At 41.4% G+C, this 18,448-nt stretch overlaps 1 protein-coding gene across 1 annotated transcript in view; it reads right to left on the bottom strand.

Moving 5' to 3' along the window:
- The window catches only part of LOC101170123 (uncharacterized), a 91,251-nt gene that overhangs the window by 55,813 nt on the left and 16,990 nt on the right, over positions 1–18,448 (bottom strand). The window contains exons 5-9 of the mRNA XM_023963857.2: positions 14,534–14,632; positions 7,971–8,411; positions 4,649–4,800; positions 4,439–4,554; positions 3,847–4,368 (exon numbers count right to left, since the gene is read on the bottom strand). Coding sequence (XP_023819625.2) covers positions 4,233–4,368; positions 4,439–4,554; positions 4,649–4,800; positions 7,971–8,411; positions 14,534–14,632 — 944 coding nt within the window. The 3' untranslated portion in view covers positions 3,847–4,232. Of the gene's footprint in view, positions 4,369–4,438; positions 4,555–4,648; positions 4,801–7,970; positions 8,412–14,533; positions 14,633–18,448 lie in introns of the transcript that reaches the window.

Genomic DNA, 18,448 nt, shown 5'->3' with positions numbered 1-18,448 from the left:
GGAAAAATGATTCATGATTTTTCCTAATGTAATTTTGCACATAGTTTAACTTTGATACGTGAACATTTATAGCTATGAGGATTTTTGAAACAGTGTTATGTCTATTTATCTGATATATATATATATATATATATATATATATATATATATATATAGAGAGACTTTTATAAGTAACATAATCTGCAAACATTTTATATAACTGATCTGAATTTGCCATGTTGATTTCTAAAATAGTTAGTTTTACATTACAATCAAGTAATTCATCTTTGTCATGTGATTTATTAATACTTCATGACTCCTAATTCTGTCCGATAAAAGCTAGGAACCGGATATTGATAAATCATGTAATAAAATGGTTAAGGTATAACAGGGTGGAATTATATAAACTTGCTTCCTTCCACTACCTTTCAAGCAATATTTATTAATATGTCTAATTATCCTCAGTTTGATAGGTCATTGTATGAATGTATAACTGATGATTGCATTGTTTTTGTGTACTATTCTTATTTGCTTTAATTATTTGCTTGAAAACCTTTTCCAATTATTTTACCTCCAATCAATTATGGTTTGCTTTTACTTAGGGAGAGAGAAAGTATACTTTCACCAGGTTACTTCAGATTTACTTTAAGAGCCCAACCATTTATTCTTAAGTAATGCCAAGTAATCTAAGTTTAAAGCCTCTGGTGGAAGCCAAATTTTGTTATTGTGTATGTTGTATGTTAATGACAAATGGCATTTTAACTGCATCCCGTGATAAAAAAAAAAAAAAAAAACACTTGTAAAAGCAAGAAAAAGACCTGTTGACTTTCTTGAAATCTTTGAAAGAAAATAAGTCAGAGAAAAAAATAAACACCGGCATCAGTTTTAGATGCAGCTTTCACTGCGGGAGTTGAAGCAGAGACTCTCTCTGGGATGATTTTATGAACTCAAACATGGAAACATGATTACCATGTGGAACTCTTTAAAATAAAAAACTCGATCTCTCCACATTCTCCATGTCTTCCATGCATTGCACACAGACACCGCTCCATGTAGCGATCAGACCATAACTTTAGCTGGTAGCTCCTCCCACACGCGGCCGCGGTATCAAGCTTTAAAGAACACAATTTCTAAGAAGCGGGGCATTGCACACCCCCAACAACAGGTTAGATGACAGAGCCCAGTCCATTAAACGTCTCTACCTGGTGCGTTCACGGAGCTTCAGTACTTACGACTCCAACAGCCACACAGCCTAACGTAGTCCGCTATTATATATTCATGAGCGGAAAAAACCCGCCGAACCGACCCTAAAACCGCCCAAAGCCATTTTTACCCGCAAATTTAGAACCAAAACCGACCAATATGGCAACACTGCTGCTAGCTTCTCTTGTAGAAAAAACGTGCTCCCTCCACAGCTCACTGTGACATTACTTTCTGTTAGGTAGTTAGCCGCTCAGCCTAGTGGAAATTTCAGAATAAAAGCACTTCCATTGCAGCTTTACTTCCGTGGTGAGTTAAAGTGTTGTGAGGTAAGTTAATATGTTGTGTTGTGAGTTAATTTGTTGTGAGGTAAGTTAATGTGGTGTGTTATGAGTTAATGTGTTGTGAGGTAAGTTAATGTGTTGTGTTGTGAGTTAATTTGTTGTGAGTTAATGTGTAGTGAGGTAAGTTAACATGGTTTGTTGTGAGTTATTGTGTTGTGTTGTGACTCTTCTGGGCCACCGTAAAATCAACTCTTTGAATGATATGCAGGAAAGCTATTCTTTCAAAAAGGCCAATAAAAATGTGCTGCAATATTGAGTCATGGTTAAAAAAACAACACGTCTCAATAATATCTACTGTTGTAAAAATATCTAATAGACCAGTGGTCCCCAACCTTTTTGTCACTGCGGACCGGTACAACGCAGAACTCGTTTACCGCAGACCGGTGGGGTAGGGTGGGGGTTGGGGGGGTGGGGTTGAGGTGCAACGCAAGACACGTTTACCGTGGACCGGGGGTGGAATTTTCTCTTTAGTAATAATAATAACAATAATAATAATGACCGTAAATCCACTGTGTAATCATGTGCAACTTCATTAGTGGTGTCCTCGTAACGTCACACCAACAACAGAACATCACATGAGCAACATCGTTTCTACCGCGACACACTCTGGTTGCTATGGTAAGTGTGACGGATGTAACAGAGAGAATCCGGTCACTTTTCAAAATTTTTTCGAAGAAAAAAACTCACAATAAAATCGAAATTATTTTTTCTCTCTGTGCGTTCCGGTGCCAAAATTTCCCGCGGCCCGGTACCAGTCCGCGGCCCGGTGCCAAGTGTCCCGCGGCCCGGTACCGGGCCACGGCCCGGTGGTTGGGGACCACTGTAATAGACCAAGCTGGATCCACCTGTCTTACTGTACTGTACACTCTGTAAGTTTCCTGAAGGGCCACCCACCTCTGCAGACAACGCCCAAGTGCGGCTACAAAGGGGGATGGAGCGTATAGTGTCCCTGACGTCTCAAACCAGTGAAGCATGCAAGGTCTCTGCAGCACTTAGGGAGAGAGCTGGTAGGACTTACAGACTTGAACTACGGAGAGACAATGGAATCATCTAAAAATAAAAGGCCTTGTATTTATTTCTTATCTTATGACATTTTGAAGTAAAACAATTAAGCAGTGAAGCCCCTACCAAAGACAAGCCTACACACTATGTAGACTATGAGCCTGTTGACACGATTTAGTGAAATGAAAGTGTTTAACGTACAGCAAGTTACTGTAGGTATAAAATTTGCTGTTGTATACGGAGTAGTGACATAAGTAAATAATTGGTTACTCTGAATGTTCGCTTTGGGACAAAGTATTTGCACCAATCAAATCCCTAAAAGAAAGGAAAAACAGGTGTTTAGCACCAATGTTCTTGCAAACAATTGTACCTATTTTGTTTTAGCAGGAAGTGAGTCTAGTGTGTGGCACATTGATTTCAACCTGTGCTTATCCACCCACAACATCACCAACCCCTGAAGCAGAGCAGATCTGGTGTTGCCGTGGCAGTAACACACTTGCAGCATATTCATGGAAAATGTAGGGGGGAACTTGTGCCCTGATAAATCTGGTGAATGTTGCTGCAGTTTCTGTTGACTCACTTCTTTGTCTGTTATTCACATTCAAGACCAGGAAACCCCTGGCGACCTATCAAAGAGAGCAGTACATCACAAACGGTGGGGAAATGATCCCACCTACATCAATGCTATTGGGGTCTCCAGAGGTGTTCCAGACGAATACAAGCAAGCAGATCAATTTACAGCCGGCTTTGAGAAAATCCCAATCATAAGTGCTTTGTTTCCTGTGACACTAAACAGGAATGTTGACTGAATTAATTTCATGTGCGTTTTTTAGACAAAATACCCCAAAACTTGTGTAAGCTCGGCCCAATTTCCCATCACCTGTCTATTTACACTCTCTCCCATTAGCTTACTGCTCATCACACCTAATAATAGCAGTACACCAAAAAGGGCAAGTAATATTGGAACTTTCCGGTCACACAGTTTTGCGCCAGATGCCAGCTAAGACGTGGAAAGCAAAGACGTGCACGGATTTAGTTATTTACAAGTGGATGCACCTGAATTAGGTAAATTAACTCTATATTTTAAAATGATTCCTTTCATACCATAATTAGCGGTTAAAAAATGCATTCATAGTTGATTTTGGTTCATTTTGAACAATCCGATTCACTGACCAAAAATGGATCCAGGACATCTTTAGCTAAAACTTCAACCAGTAGGACTCAGAGAGAAATACCTGGTACTGAACAGATTTCCAGATTCCTTAATCAAGTGTAAATTAAATATGTATACAAATAAACAAGTAAACAACAATTAGTGGTAAATCCATTTACATTTAATTTGCTAAAGTTCAGATCTAAAGCGCTCAGAACAGGTATGTTGCATTAAAATGACAGAAGATCATGAAGTTAGTGGAAAGCAGAACCACAGAACTTTGGGACTTTTGGACAAAATGAAGATGACAAAACAACAAGCCTCCCTGTTCTCTAGTGCAGTGTGGGCTGGTCAGGGTTTGTTTTTAGGAGATCAGGAGGTCAAAGTTGAGTCATGCAACAACCCAGAGCTGCAGACATTTTAAAGCTAATATTCTGAGATTTGAGGCTTGATTGCAACAATTTCAATCATGATATCAAGGTTTATAACATTTCTCCTTGAAAAATGAGTAAACACAGAAGAAACACAGTAGCACAAAAGTTCAGTTTCACTAATCAGAAAATTAAAGCTTTAATCTCACAGATGAATCTGTTCAAAAAGCCATTTCTGTTTTGGACCCAGCTCTGGGTCAAAGCTGGATTTTTGGCTATAATAGCAAAATCTTCTGGGCTCCCTGAGATGTTCCAGTACCTAAAAATAAATAAAAACCCATCAGCACATTTAATAAACATGTTAATATGTAGTAAGAATTCTTCTTTACCCAAGGTTGTCTTGACTGTCATCCACCCAGGTCCAGATGTTGTTCACTTTTTGTAAACCAATCCAGTATCCGTGCCACTTGTCAAGGTAGAAAACTATTGTGTCATAGATGAATTTCTGTAAATGTAATTGTGAAATATAAACATTTACAACCTTTTTCAGTTTAAAAAAAGTGAACAAAATAAATTTAGTTGAACATTTTGTAACAAACCTGTTCCTCATGACTGCTGATAACCACCAGGTCTGATTTCATGTTTTGACAAAACTCTCGGCTATCATTCCATGCTTTATAAGAGTCTAAATTATAAAAAAAATAGCAGCTTTCCTTAGACTCAATCCAGTTTTTGGGACACTTCTGACAAACTGGAGGTAAGAGAAAGAGAGAAAATCAGAATCTTGACATTTTAACTTTAATTCTATATGACTGTGACATTTTTAAAAAGTGTTAAAAAGTAAATAAATAATATTCACATTCAAAAGAACGAAAAACTATTGTATGGCGCTTCATCTCTGCCATAAAGTGAAAGGGCGTAAAGACAACTGAGCGGTGTATTCAAGAACTAAGTGAGGAACCTTTCAACCAAGCAGGCACAATTCTAACCGAGCAACCCGCATTTAAAACTCAGTGTTAAGGGGGCGTTTTTGTCACTTGGGGGCAAGAATCCTTCTGGTTGATCTGATTGGCCGAAATTTGTATGTCAATTACGGCGAAGCAGCGGGCCAGGGGCCTCATTTATAAAACTCTGCGTAGGATTTGCGTCAGAAGTGGCGTACGGATGAAACAGAGGACGTGCGTACGCACAGAAATATTCAGATTTATTAAACCGTGCGCACGCACATCCTACGCATCTTTCCCTTTATAAATCACAACCGATTCTAAATGCAGCGCAGCTTTAGCGGCTACATGACACGCCCATAGTTGCCCATAAATAGTCCGTGAAACGCCCACAAATTAATATTCATGGCTTGCTAAATCATGGCAAACACAGAGAGGAAATCAAGAAATGTAACTTCACTCAATGTGAAGTAGAAGTTATCGTTGGCGAGGTGGAAAAGAGGATAAAACGTTGTTTGGAGGGCACAGTGTGGGCATTACTAATGCCAAAAAGGCACGTGAGCGGCAAACGGTGGCAGACGCCGAAAATGCTGTAGCCTCACAACCTCGGACCGTGGCCGAAATAAAAAAGAAATGAAAGAAATGATCGGACATCAAAGTCGAGGCAAAAAAACGTCTAGCGCTGCATCGCCAGAGTGTGTCCGCCACGTGGGGGGGTGGGGGGTGGGGGGGGGGAACCGGAGCTGACCCCTCTTGATGAGAAACTGGCCGCTATTATTGGGGAATCCCTATTAAGTCCCCCTTATCGGCGTCCTCCTCCGCCTCAGTCACCTGACTGAGACGGAGGGGACGCCGACGCGCCAGGGTCAGGGTGACACAGGTAAGAGAAATAATTAAAATGAATGCAGTCAAGTCACATGTATGCAGGCTACACAATTACAGATTATTAATATAGAACAATTTTATTTTAGTTGCTGGGTGTTCCAGTGGTTACGATGCTGCAGCTGAGCAGCCTTCTGGCCCCAGCGTCTCCACGGCACGCGGCTCTCAACCCTCCAGCAGTGGGCGTGTCCACACCGATGCAGTCCTTGAAATGCAGAGGGAAGTCAGTAGTTCAATCAGAGAGGTGGCCAAGGAGTTGGGCGAAATCAAGATCGCCCTGACTGAAATAAACTGCACGATGAGGGAATTCTTAAATAAATAATATTTTCCACACCTCTTTTTCTTTATAAGCGACGCATCACTTCCAAACGCTGGCGCACAGCAGCAGCAAATGGCTCAAATGCGTGGGGATGGGGTTCAGGGTCGGGGCCAACACAGCAATCAGCGCCAGGGGGTAGAGGCATGTTTTTAAGCTGTGCCACATTGTGTAGCACAGCACATGCCAGCACGATTTGGCACACACTGTCACTTTCACGTGTTTCTTCCATCTGCCGACGGTGTCGCCGTTTCTCATTTCACCAGTTTTTGTGCGTACGCCTGGGTCAGAGCTTGCGTGGAGGACCGCACATTTTCCCGTCAAGTTTGCTTTTTATAAAAAATCCACCTCGCATCCACCGTTTTTTTTCCATTAAAGCCTCTAACACTAACGGGGGGGGCAACAAGTTTGACACAGAGAGCCAACACTTTTAACTGTGACAGTGAAAGAGCCACACACTGACCTGCCAGACACACACACAATTAAAGCTGTATTATTTCCCATGACACACTCCTCTCCGTACAATACAACAACACTGGATTAAATGGCGCCGTTTCAGTTATGGAGGTTTTTTTCTGTATTAAACGTTACAACATACCAGTTAAACGTGCATGCTGGTGTGTTTTATTAAAAAGGCAGCGAGCGCAAAACTGAGTTTGTTGTGATTTATTTGTTATTTTTTCAGTCATCAATCAACACCAAAAATCCATCAAAGTCCTCATCTTCTGCATCTCTGAAATGAACATCTGGGCTAAATTTCAAACACACCAGCTTTCCTTCCGTCATCGTCAGAGTCCGTCTTGTTGCCGTGCGGCTCCAAAGAACAGTGAAAGCAGACGCGTCAGGACAAGCTTAAGTCCTACAGTCCCAAAGTGTGGGGTAACTCGCCCAGTGCTGCCTCCCAGTAAAAGGAGCGGAGGGTGGGCAGCTTTTCAATTATCTTTTTCTTTAGAAATGCATTTGTAGTTCACTCTCTGTGTTAATACAAAATGATTTAGATACTTGCTGACACATGTTAAAGTTTATCAGAAGAGTTATTGAGGCCGGACGTCCAAATCTGTGAAGATCTAACTTAACCGAACTGCAGCTGCTCTCTTCCTGTGTTCCCCCGTGTAGCTGATAGCTTGCAGTTTAAACTGTGCTTCATAATCGTGTCTCTTTGCATTTCCAGGGTTTCCAACTTTGTTCTGCATTATGCACATATCTGCACCTTTGTGTTATGGTTGGGGGGGGGGGGGGGGGGGGGGGGGTCTCCTTTCACGTCCTCACTTTTCTCCGTACCGTTCTCATGCTGTTCTCTTCTATTGATCCTCTTTACCAAAGTCACACAACAACACATTAGGGCCGCTCTGTACATTTTGGAGAAAATGTAAGACTTTTATGTTCACCTTATGGTTGTGAAAGTACTGGATATGGAAAATATGATAAAAGGCAGAGAGCCGCATGCTGCTCACTGGCCTTCTTTTAGCCCCCCCCCCCCCAGTGACAAACACGCCCCTTTAACACTTAGCGCAAATCCTGGTGAGTACGCACAGGAGAATTGCGCCTGCGTGGTTGAAAGGTTCCTCACTCATTTCCTGAATACGCCGCTCAGTTGTCTTTATGTCGTTTCACTTTATGGCAGAGATGAAACGCCATACTATATACAAAACAAACTACTTTGTCATGTTTTCTTGTTTTTTTTTTTCTCAATTTGATTAAAGTTTTATGCAAATCAAACAAATTCTTTTGTTGCTGATAAAGCAAACATTTTTTCAGAATCACAGATTAAACATTTACCTCCATCAGAGCAGAAAATAGCTAAGTTGGGGTGCTTGAGGATTGCTGCCTGGGTCCTGTTGAGTTTGTCACTGTTGTTTCTGAGCTGTTCGTTCTGGTTTTGTAGGATTGTCATGTTAACCGTCATCTCCTTGGTTTGGTTCTTGAAGAGCATCTTCTCTGCAGTCAGCTGCTGTGTCTGATTCTCTAGTTTTGTCATGTTCGTCCTCAGATCTTCAGTCTGGTTTTGTAGGATTGTTATGTTAACCGTCATCTCCATGGTTTGGTTCTTGAAGAACATCTTCTCTGCAGTCAGCTGCTGTGTCTGATTCTCTAGTTTTGTCATGTTCATCCTCAGATCTTCAGTCTGGTTTTGTAAATCTCTCTTCTCTAAAGTCAGTTGCTCAGTTTTTGATTCAAGGTCACTGAGAGCTAGCTTCAGTTTCTTTGTTTCCATGGCGACTGCAATCCCAATGACACAAATAACCATTAATTCAATCATTAGACATTTTTTCCAGAAAAGCAGATTTTTACAGAAATATTTCTAATTTTGTGATGTCATGCATATAATGTTTCAGTATTCTGGGATTCCTTTGTCTCACTGAACTGCAACTGTTGATTAAAAATTTTAATAAAATTTGCTAAGAAGTATCCAAAATGTAATCTATTGTTAAGTGTTTGTAGATTATAGCCCTTAGTCAAAGAGCTGATACATATTTAAGTTTGGTTTGTCTCTATGACCGCATTTACACTGCAGGATTTGATGCTCATATCCGATTTTCTTGACGACCCGCTTAAATCATCTTTTAAACGTGACCCGTATCTGATTTTTGCATTTACACTATACAATGCTGAAACTATCAAACGTAGACGTTCTGAGGACTACGTAGCAGTATTTCCGCATTCCGCGGACCTCTTTCGGACTTTTGTGACTGCGGTTGTCATGGAGGCAAGGCGGCGACGGAAGGAGGCGTTGCCTTGGGCGCTCAAGAGGGGATGCACGGGAACAGTTTGATCCAAGTGTTGAACCTTTCCTGCGCAATGACTTCTCTTTTCCGACCGTAGTCAGAAACACACGGGAGATTCCCTCGGGGTTCTCTTTTCCATTCTGAACCCTCAGCCTCCAGGGGGGGTTAAGAAAGACTCCAAAATTTTTGGGGGAGACACCTTATTTTTAATTTACGGTTCTCCGACAGTCCCCCACTCCGCGCTCACCCCCCCCCCCCTCCTTACACACGCACACACGCAAGCACGGGCTCACACATACACACGGTCCCCATCATACACGCCCCCCAAAGAAATAAACGGCTTCTAGCCTGCTATTCCATAGCAACGGTGTCCCGGTTGATTAGTTACCGTTTGCGTCCGGACCGGACATAACAGCGGTTTCCAACTAGGGTCTGAGGCCTGAGGCTGAAAGGTAACACGCTGACACCAAAATCAGCGCACAAAAAGCATCTTAATAAGTCATGTGATCTCAGTTGGTGATGTCCTGAATTAGGGTCACTGAGGTAGGACTCGCATTTACTTAATATCCGATCTGTCTGCTTACATGGCACACGCAGATGCACGTATCCGATTCGTTTCCGATTTATTTCCACATATGAGAGAGGCCTGTATCCGATCTGAGAAAAACGGAATCCATGCACTTTTGTCCTGCTTACACTTTCACTGATCATATCCGATCTGTGCCAAATGAGAGGAAAAGATCGGAATTGGGTCACTTGAACCTTGCAGTGTAAAGGCGGCCTATGACACACTATGTGTCATGGTTTGGGTGTCTTTGCCTTAGTTTTTGCCATGTTTGAGTTCTGTTTCCTGTGTTATTTGGGAAGATTTCCTGTTTGCTTTTGAGTTTTTCTTCCCTTGTCTCAATTTCTCCTGATCATGTTCCCCTGTGTCTTGTCAGTCCTGTTTTGTGTTTAAGTCTCGTCTCTGCCTTCCTCTTGTGCTGGTCCATACCGTCTCTTCCCTGACTGTCTTATGCCATGTTTTCATGTTTCGGCTACGGTACGTAAGTAACACCACAACTGTGACTGAACAGCAACTGTTTACTGTTGGTCTCACAAACTTTTGGACAAATTGTTTCTGTCATTCCAATATGCTGGCATAATGCCACAAAGTGTTTTCCTTGTTTATTTATCAATCAGCTTTCAAAGCAGTTTTTGTAGCATTTGCAGATCAAATGTTTTTTGTTTCCATACACAGTGGATTCATGTCTGTTGTACATCTAGAAGTATATCTCATTTATTATGGCAGTTCTATCTTTCATCAAGACCTCTGCCAGTCTCATGGGCAAACTGATGTGGATCCATTATTGGGTCAGTTAGCTGTGTGATGTGATCCTTTATGATCCTTTATGATCCTCCACATGGACTTCATTGTCAGGGATGCAAAGGTCACAGGATGGAAATCATTCAGGACCTTAGGGTTGCTTTTTCTTTCTATGAGATCACTGTGGAGTGTTTCCAACTCATAGGTACTATGATGCTGGACAGAGCATTTTGTTGGACAGAGAGAACAGATGTTCACACTCACACACACACACACACAAACACACACACACACACACACACACAGTTTCTCTGCACAACAGGGTTTTTTGGTGCTTAATAAAAGGTTGGACACCTCTGCTTTATCAAATTACAAATGCACAGATCAGCTCATAGCATGAGAATCATTTGACACTTTTTTTTGGAACTTTCTAGTTTCTGCTGTTGGTCCTTCTGATTTGTCCTTCACTTCATTATACTTCCTTTATGAGTGTTTTATGTTAAAATTGCCCATGTTTCTTCTACGTCATCGCCCTGAGCTAAATCCTACACGGGCGTGAATTGACAGAAGTAATGTGAGGATTAGCATTGTTGAGTTACACATGTGTGTACGTTGCACATGGGTGGAAAGGAGGAGCTTTAAAAATGTACTAAGAGAAAGGTTAAAAAACTTGAAGGGGGACAGAATAGAAGGTTTACGTATAACTGCAAACCTCTTGAGGATTTTACACCTTGATGTTGGTGGAACTCCAGCACGTTAAAACATGTGCTTGCTGCTTTGTAATGATATTTTAGCAGCTGCTCTCTTAATCTGATGTATTTGTCTTCCTCATTCTGCCTTTATTTGCACCAACTTTGCCTTGTTGATGCCAGAAATCAGAGGAAAAAGGCCAGACTGATTCCAGCTGATAGAAAAGGCAACAGGAACTCAAATAACCACTGGTTCCAAGCAAGTTCTGCAGAAGAGCATCTGTAAATGGACAACAGGTCTAACCTTAAGGTAGATGAGCTACAGCAGCAGAAGATACACCGTCTGCCTCTCCACTCATCTCAGACTGGTTTCTTGAACACGACAATGAGTTCACTGGACTCAAATGACCTCCACAGTCACCAGGGGCCTCATTTATAAAACTTTGCGTAGGATTTGCATCAGAAGGGGCGTAGGGATGAAACAGAGGACGTGCGTACGCACAGAAATATTCGGATTTATAAAACCGTGCGCACGCACATCCTACGCATCTTTCCCTTAATAAATCACAACCAATTCTAAATGCAGCGCAGCTTTTGCGGCTTTATGACACGCCCATAGTTGCCCATAAATAGTCCATGAAACGCCCACAAGTTAATATTCATTGATTGCAAAACCATGGCAAACACCGAGAGGAAAAAATGTAACTTTACTCAATGTGAAGTAGAAGTTATCGTTGGCGAGGTGGAAAAGAGGAGAACAGTGTTGTTTGGAGGGCACAGTGTGGACATTACTAATGCCAAAAAGGCACGTGAGTGGCAAACGGTGGCAGACGCCGTAATGCTGTAGCCTCACAACCTCGGACCGTGGCCGAAATAAAAAAGAAATGGTCGGACATCAAAGTCGAGGCGAAAAGACGTCTAACGCTCCATCGCCAGAGTGTGTCTGCCACGGGTGGGGGAGTGGGGGGGGGTGTGCACGGGAGCTGACCCCTCTTGATGAGAGACTCTAGCGCAGGGTTCACCAACCTTTTTGAGACCGAGGGCTATTTCATGGGCACCAAGTGGTATGAAGGGCGCCACTAAAAACCTCCTAGCCCCCCCCCCCCCCAAAAAAAAAAAACAAACAAAAACAACACAATTTGAGGACTTCCTTTTGTGTGCCCTATTTTTATTTGCTCATTTTACACACAAAAACATGCATGAATTTTCTAGACTCGTATTACAGGGGGGGGGTCAAAACAGACTTTAGGTTGCAGCCGAACAAGATAAATATTTATTGAACACACTAAAGCTAAACTTTTAAACCTTTAAAACTTTAACTTAATTTTAACTTTTTAAACATAAATGTAAATAAAAACAGACAGGAATATTAATCCTCACATTAATGGATTACTCAACCACCTCAACCTATTCTCAAAATCTTTACATTACATGAATCATAAGAATGTCCAGAAATTGTGTAATTTATTTGATCTATTTAAACTTTTGTAATAGACCCTTACTTTTAGTGATTATTTTTAAAGTTATATTTGTATACATATTTGGGTTTTCTTTGTCTACCTTTGTCTCAGAATTGATATTGTTGTCATTGACAGACATGCGGTGGTTGTTTGTTGAATATTTGCTTCAATAAAAAAAAAATAAAAAATGTTTTGGGTGCATTCCCTGCGGGCGCCACAAGGGGTGCTCGCGGGCGCACTGGCGCCCGCGGGCACAGGGTTGGTGACCCCTGCTCTAGCGGCTATTATTGGGGAATCCCTTTTAAGTGGAGTGGTGACTGAGGCGGGGGGCACACTGATGCGCCAGATGCACCGGGTGACACAGGTAAGAGAAATAATGGATGAATGAATGAATGCAGTCAAGTCACATGTATGCAGGCTACACAATTACAGCTTATTAATATAGAACAATTTTATTTTAGTTGCTGGGTGTTCCAGCGGGGCCAGCGGTTACGATGCTGCAGCTGAGCAGCCGTCTGGACCCAGCGTCTCCACGGCACGCGGCTCTCAACCCTCCAGCAGTGGACGTGTCCTCACCGATGCAGTCGTTGAAATGCAGAGGGAAGTCATTACTTCAATCAGAGAGGTGGCCAAGGAGTTGGGCGAAATCAAGACTGCCCTGACTGAAATAAACTGCACGATGAGGGAATTCTTGAATAAATAATATTTTCCACACCTTTTGTTGTTCTTTACAAGCGACGCATCACTTCCAAACGCTGGCGCACAGCAGCAGCATTTGGCTCAATCAAATGCGTGGGGATGCGGTTCAGGGTCGGGGCCAACACAGCAATCGACGCCAGGGGGTAGAGGCACGTTTTTAAGCTGTGCCACATTGTGTAGCACGGCACATGCCAGAATGATTTGGCACACACTGTCTTTTTCACGTGTTTCTTCCATCTGCCGACGGTGTCGCCATTTCTCATTTCACCCGTTTTTGTGCGTACGCCTGGGTCAGAGCTTGCGTGAAGGACCGCACATTTTCCCGTCAAGTTTGCTTTTTATAAATATCAACTATTGCGTAGAGAGTGGCGTACGCCTTCTTTTGTGCGTACGCAACGTTCATAAATGAGGCCCCAGATCTTAACCCTATAGACCAACTTTGGGATGTGGTGGAACAGGAGATTGGTGTCATGGATGTACAGCCAACAAATCTGAAACAACTGTGTGATGCTGTCATGTCTACAATATGGACCAAACTCTATGAAGAATGTTTCCATTACCTTGTGAATCTATGCCACCGAGGATTAAGGCAGTTCTGAAGGCGAAAGGGGTTCAACCGAGTACTAGTAAATGATACCTAATAATAATTTAGCTGGAGAATGTATAGTTGTTTAACTATATAAGTGTATAGTTGTTTAAGCCTTTTTCCCACAGGCACCTGGAGGTTGATCCACACAGGGGATTTATCAATATGGGTTCTGCAGGTTATTTGGTTGTCTGGGCTTGTGGAGGGTTGTAGAGAGGAGCAGCAACAGGTTCATCTAATACAGCTACCTTAAGGAGTCTCATAAAATGTAACGTATAATTGTTGTGTGTGTGTGTGGTAATTGTATTGTGAGGCATTTGTACCCCTACAACACCCTCAGTACTGGCCCTTTTCTGTGTGAAAGCTGCATGTGAGTCCACCTGTACAATGATCACATAAACTCTGTCTACTTTCTAACAGTCTTACGAAAGGAGCGCCCACATAGCATTCAATTATTACGTAAACGTTACTCATTGGCCCCTTGCACAGTGAGCAGGATTTTTTTTTTTGTAATTTTCATTTTTGTTTTACAAAAATGAAAACTTTGCGACACATCTGTGTCTTACCTACTTCAGCCTTTACTTGCCATTGTTTGTTGTTTAAGTGTTCACTATGACCTGTTGTGTGGAGCACGCCTGTAGAATGTGCATTAATCTTTTTCTTTTAGTTCACCCAGAAGTCTACAACTTTGCTAAAAAGTGTGAGTCACCTGCGTGCCCTTTACAGGTTTTCCCATTTTTCTCCCATATCTAGCCATGAGGACAATTGTTCCTTAGGCTTAAGCCAGTTACACAAAATCATTTATTTTAGTACAAAAACAGTTGCAAGTAAAAAAAAAATACATAAATAAATAAAATATTATGTGTTTGAACTTACAGTAACTGATGCTGATGATGATGATGGCACACAAGAGGAAACAAATTATCCCCAAACCCACCAGCAAGAGACGAGACCTGCTGCCAGATCCATGGACCTCTGCTTGGTTTAAGAAAATAGAACCAAAATTAGCAATAATGGTCAAAAAACTTTTTTTGAAAAAGTTCACAACTGAAAGAATACAAAGTTTTTTCTTTGAATGCTGTGTGATTGTAAAACAGAAAGCTTCTGGTTCAGGTTTCCTTTTCAGCCATGGCACCTGACTTTTTTGTCTTCCTGACAGAATGCTTTTTGTCCGTATGTGCACCTGTGCACAAAAAGACTGTGAGGGGGTGGACTCCAGAAACAGAGCAGGCCCTGCAGGACTGTCTGGGGTCCACAGACTGGGATGCTCTTTGCACGCCTCATGGGGAGGACATTGACGGCGTGACAGACTGCATCACGGAGTATACTAAGCTCTTTGAGGAGTCTATTGTGCCTACTCAACTGTTTGCTGCTTCCCCAACAACAAACCCTGGATCTATGGAAGCGATTGTGTAGCATAATTAAAAATAAAAGTCAAAACCAGAAATGCTTTTTCATTTTCAAAATGAAGCTGCATTTTTTGACTCAAAATTAAAATGAAAAAGCAACAAGCGGAGTTAAAGAAGAAGAAAATAAGCCTTTTGGCGGATTGCTTTAAATGTTTTAACTGCATTTTTTGACTCAGAATTAAAATGAAAAAGCAATCCGCCAAAAGGCTTTTTTTCTTCTTCTTTAACACCGCTTGTTGCTTTTTCATTTTAATTTTGAGTCAGAAAATGCAGCTTCATTTTGAAAAATGAAAAAGCATTTCTGGTTTTGACTTTTATTTTTAATTATGCTAAAAAATCGCTTCCATATGGATTAGCAGTGACCTGAAAATTCTCCTTAACAGGAAAAATAGAGCCTTCTGGTCTGCAGAGGTTGCAGCACCAACTACAGGATCAGCTCAGGAAGGGGAGAGATTCATACAGGAGGAAGCTGGAATCCAAAGTCCAGCAGGACAACATGAGAGCGGTGTGGTCTGGAATGAAGAAGATCAGAGGATGTGGGGGGAGAAGCAGACCCATCATAGGCAGCAAAGAGAGAGCTGACATCTTTTTCAATTGGTTTAGCTCTCTGAATGCCTCAGCCTTTCCCCCCTCGCCTCCACTACACCTCTCCCCTGCTCCTGCTCCCTCTCACTTATGAACCCCCCACACCTCCTCACCTTTAAAACCCCCTCTGCCCCCTAGTTCACCTACAACCCCCTCCCTCCCTGCTTGACTGTAACAGTCTGCCAGGTGAAGAAACAGCTGGATAACCTTAACCAGCATAAAGCAGCCGGCTCGGATCGCATCGGCCTGACAATTTTATTTTTTATATTCTATTTTCTCTTATATCTACTATTCTTCTTTTACTGCTACAGTAATGAACACATTTCTCATGTGTGGGATCAATCAAGTATTTCTGATTCTGATATTGATGTGTTTACAAGACCCTAAGACACTGGTGATTGGTCCAACACTGTGTTTAACCTTGACTGCAAACATTTTGCTTTGAATTCTCCTCCTAGATTTGACTCACTGGAAGGTTCCACATAGCCCAGATGGAAGAAGAGCATATCATCTGTCTCCTATGTGGTACAGCTGGACAACACATGAGCACTTCTCAAATGGCTGCAGGAAAACAAGAACTCTTGCTAAAGGTAGCTGATCTTAAATTTCGTAATGTTTCTTTAAACTGTCTTTAGGTAGAAGTGTGTAACATCAATAACTTATAAGCTATAACCTATCACATTTATTTGCTGACCTTCCTTTATGTGCATCTTGATGCACCAGCAAGTGTTCTACTGAAGTGGTCCAGAAATTTAATTTTGAAATATAAACAGTGCCCTGTCCCGAATGTGTGGCGACAACAGCCGTGTTTTTAGAATTCTGCAGATGGGGAAATAAATCTCTTAGACAATCCAGAGAGATTGCTGAATGGTTGTGGATATTTTGGAATTCTGCATCACTAGTAGACACTTGAGGAGATTCTCGTTTATTGTGGGAGTCCCCACAAACCCACCCCCGGTGGGTTTGTGGGCACTCCCCCAAACCCACCCCGGCCCACTGAACTAGCCAGGACCCGGCTCAACCCATCACCATCCCACCCCTACTAGGTGATCTGACTAATCAACTGGAGCCAGGGAGAGTCTGAGGCAGACAGGTTTTTTGTGCAGGACATTATCTCTAAACTAATATGCTCTAACATGAGGTTTCTGTAGTGATTGATGCTTGTATCATTTATGTTAGACATTATCTTGTAAATTTTGGAGGTGAGCTTTGGATTTTTAAGGTCAATGAAATTTGTTACTGTAAGGGGAATGTCTAGGTCTATTTGGGTCGAGTAGTATTTAGTGCATTCAAAAAAAAATGAATGATGAAAAAGTATTTAGTACTTTTAGCTGATTTAAATTGCTGATATTCTAGAAATTTGTTTTTAATAATCCCATAGATTGAGGATAACGTTGAGAGGGACATAAATGTTCTATTCTGAATTATATGCTGAAACTGGTGGATTCCTTTGTTCTTCCATGAAGCAAAATGAATCATGTTTTTGTTAATCAAAATGCCAGGGTTTTCCCAAATAGGGGTGAGTTTACATGGAAATAATGTGAGGCTGTTTATTTTTTTTTTAAGAAAATCCCACCAGGCTGTTAGAGATGAGCTGATGTTTAAACTTCTGAAGCATTTGTGTTGTTTAATTTTAGAACTGAAGAAAGTTAAATTAGAAATACCTAGGTTGTCACAGAGATTTTGTTGTATATCTAGCCAAGATTCATCTAACACACCAGGATTCAGCCATTTTTGGACATAAAAATCTGTTTGCGGAGTAGTAGACCTGGAAGTCTGGTAGGCCTAGGCCTCCTCTATCTTTAGGTTTTTGAATAGTTTTCAAACTGATCCTTGGTGGTTTACCTTCCCAAAGGAATTGGGAGATGGAGGTAGTAGGAGGTTTGGAAGGAATAATTGAAAACAGGTAGTTAATTTTAGGGAGAATCGTCATTTTTATGGTTGCAACTCTTCCTATTAGAGAAATGGGTAGAGCTTTCCATCTAGTGAGATCAGCCTCGGTTATTTTAAGGAGTTGGGTGTGGTTTAGCTTGAATTGATCAGAAAGCCTATATTTACACCTAAGTACTTTATGTTACCTGTTTGTAGTTTAAAAGATAACAGATTTAGATAATTCAAATTAATTGACAGAATTGTGCTTTTAGACCAGTTTATGGAGTATTCTGAAACTGAGGAAAATCTATTAATTAGGGAGATGATTTGGCAGATGGAAGATTGTGAATTTGGAGTAAATAGTAAAATATCATCTGCATAAAGGCTTATTTTATGTTCTAGATTTTTGGTTTGAATGCCTTCAATGTCTCGACTTTGCCTAATTGTAGTAGCAGAGGTTCAATAAATAGTGCAAATAAAGACGGAGATAGTGGACAGCCTTGTCTGGTTCCTCTTTGTAAAGTAAAGCTTACAGATGTTTGATAATTTGTTCTGACACGAGCATTAGGAGAGGCATATACTATTTTTATCCAGTTAATAAACGATTTTCCAAAGCCAAATTTGTTTAGGGTGGCTTTTAAAAATTTCCAGTTTACCCAATCAAATGCCTTTTCTGCATCCAGTGACACAATGGTTGCTTCTTGGTTATTGGTAGTTGTACAATCTATGGGGTTGATTAATCTGTGCACGTTGGTAGATGAATGTCTATCCTTTATAAAGCCTGTTTGGTCAGGATGTATTAGAGAAGGAACTACCTTCTCCAGTCTTTCTGTCAAAGCTTTGCAGATTATTTTAAGATCTGCATTAATCAGCGATATGGGTCGATAGCTGGATGGTGATGTGGGATCTTTCCCAGGTTCCAGAA

The sequence above is a fragment of the Oryzias latipes genome, chromosome 16 (genome assembly GCF_053564925.1).
Source record: "Oryzias latipes strain Hd-rR chromosome 16, Olatipes_Hd-rR_3.1".
In the NCBI taxonomy this organism is placed as follows: domain Eukaryota; kingdom Metazoa; phylum Chordata; class Actinopteri; order Beloniformes; family Adrianichthyidae; genus Oryzias; species Oryzias latipes.
Note: the sequence above shows the minus strand (reverse complement) of the source record. Positions and strands in the feature narration are given on the sequence as shown.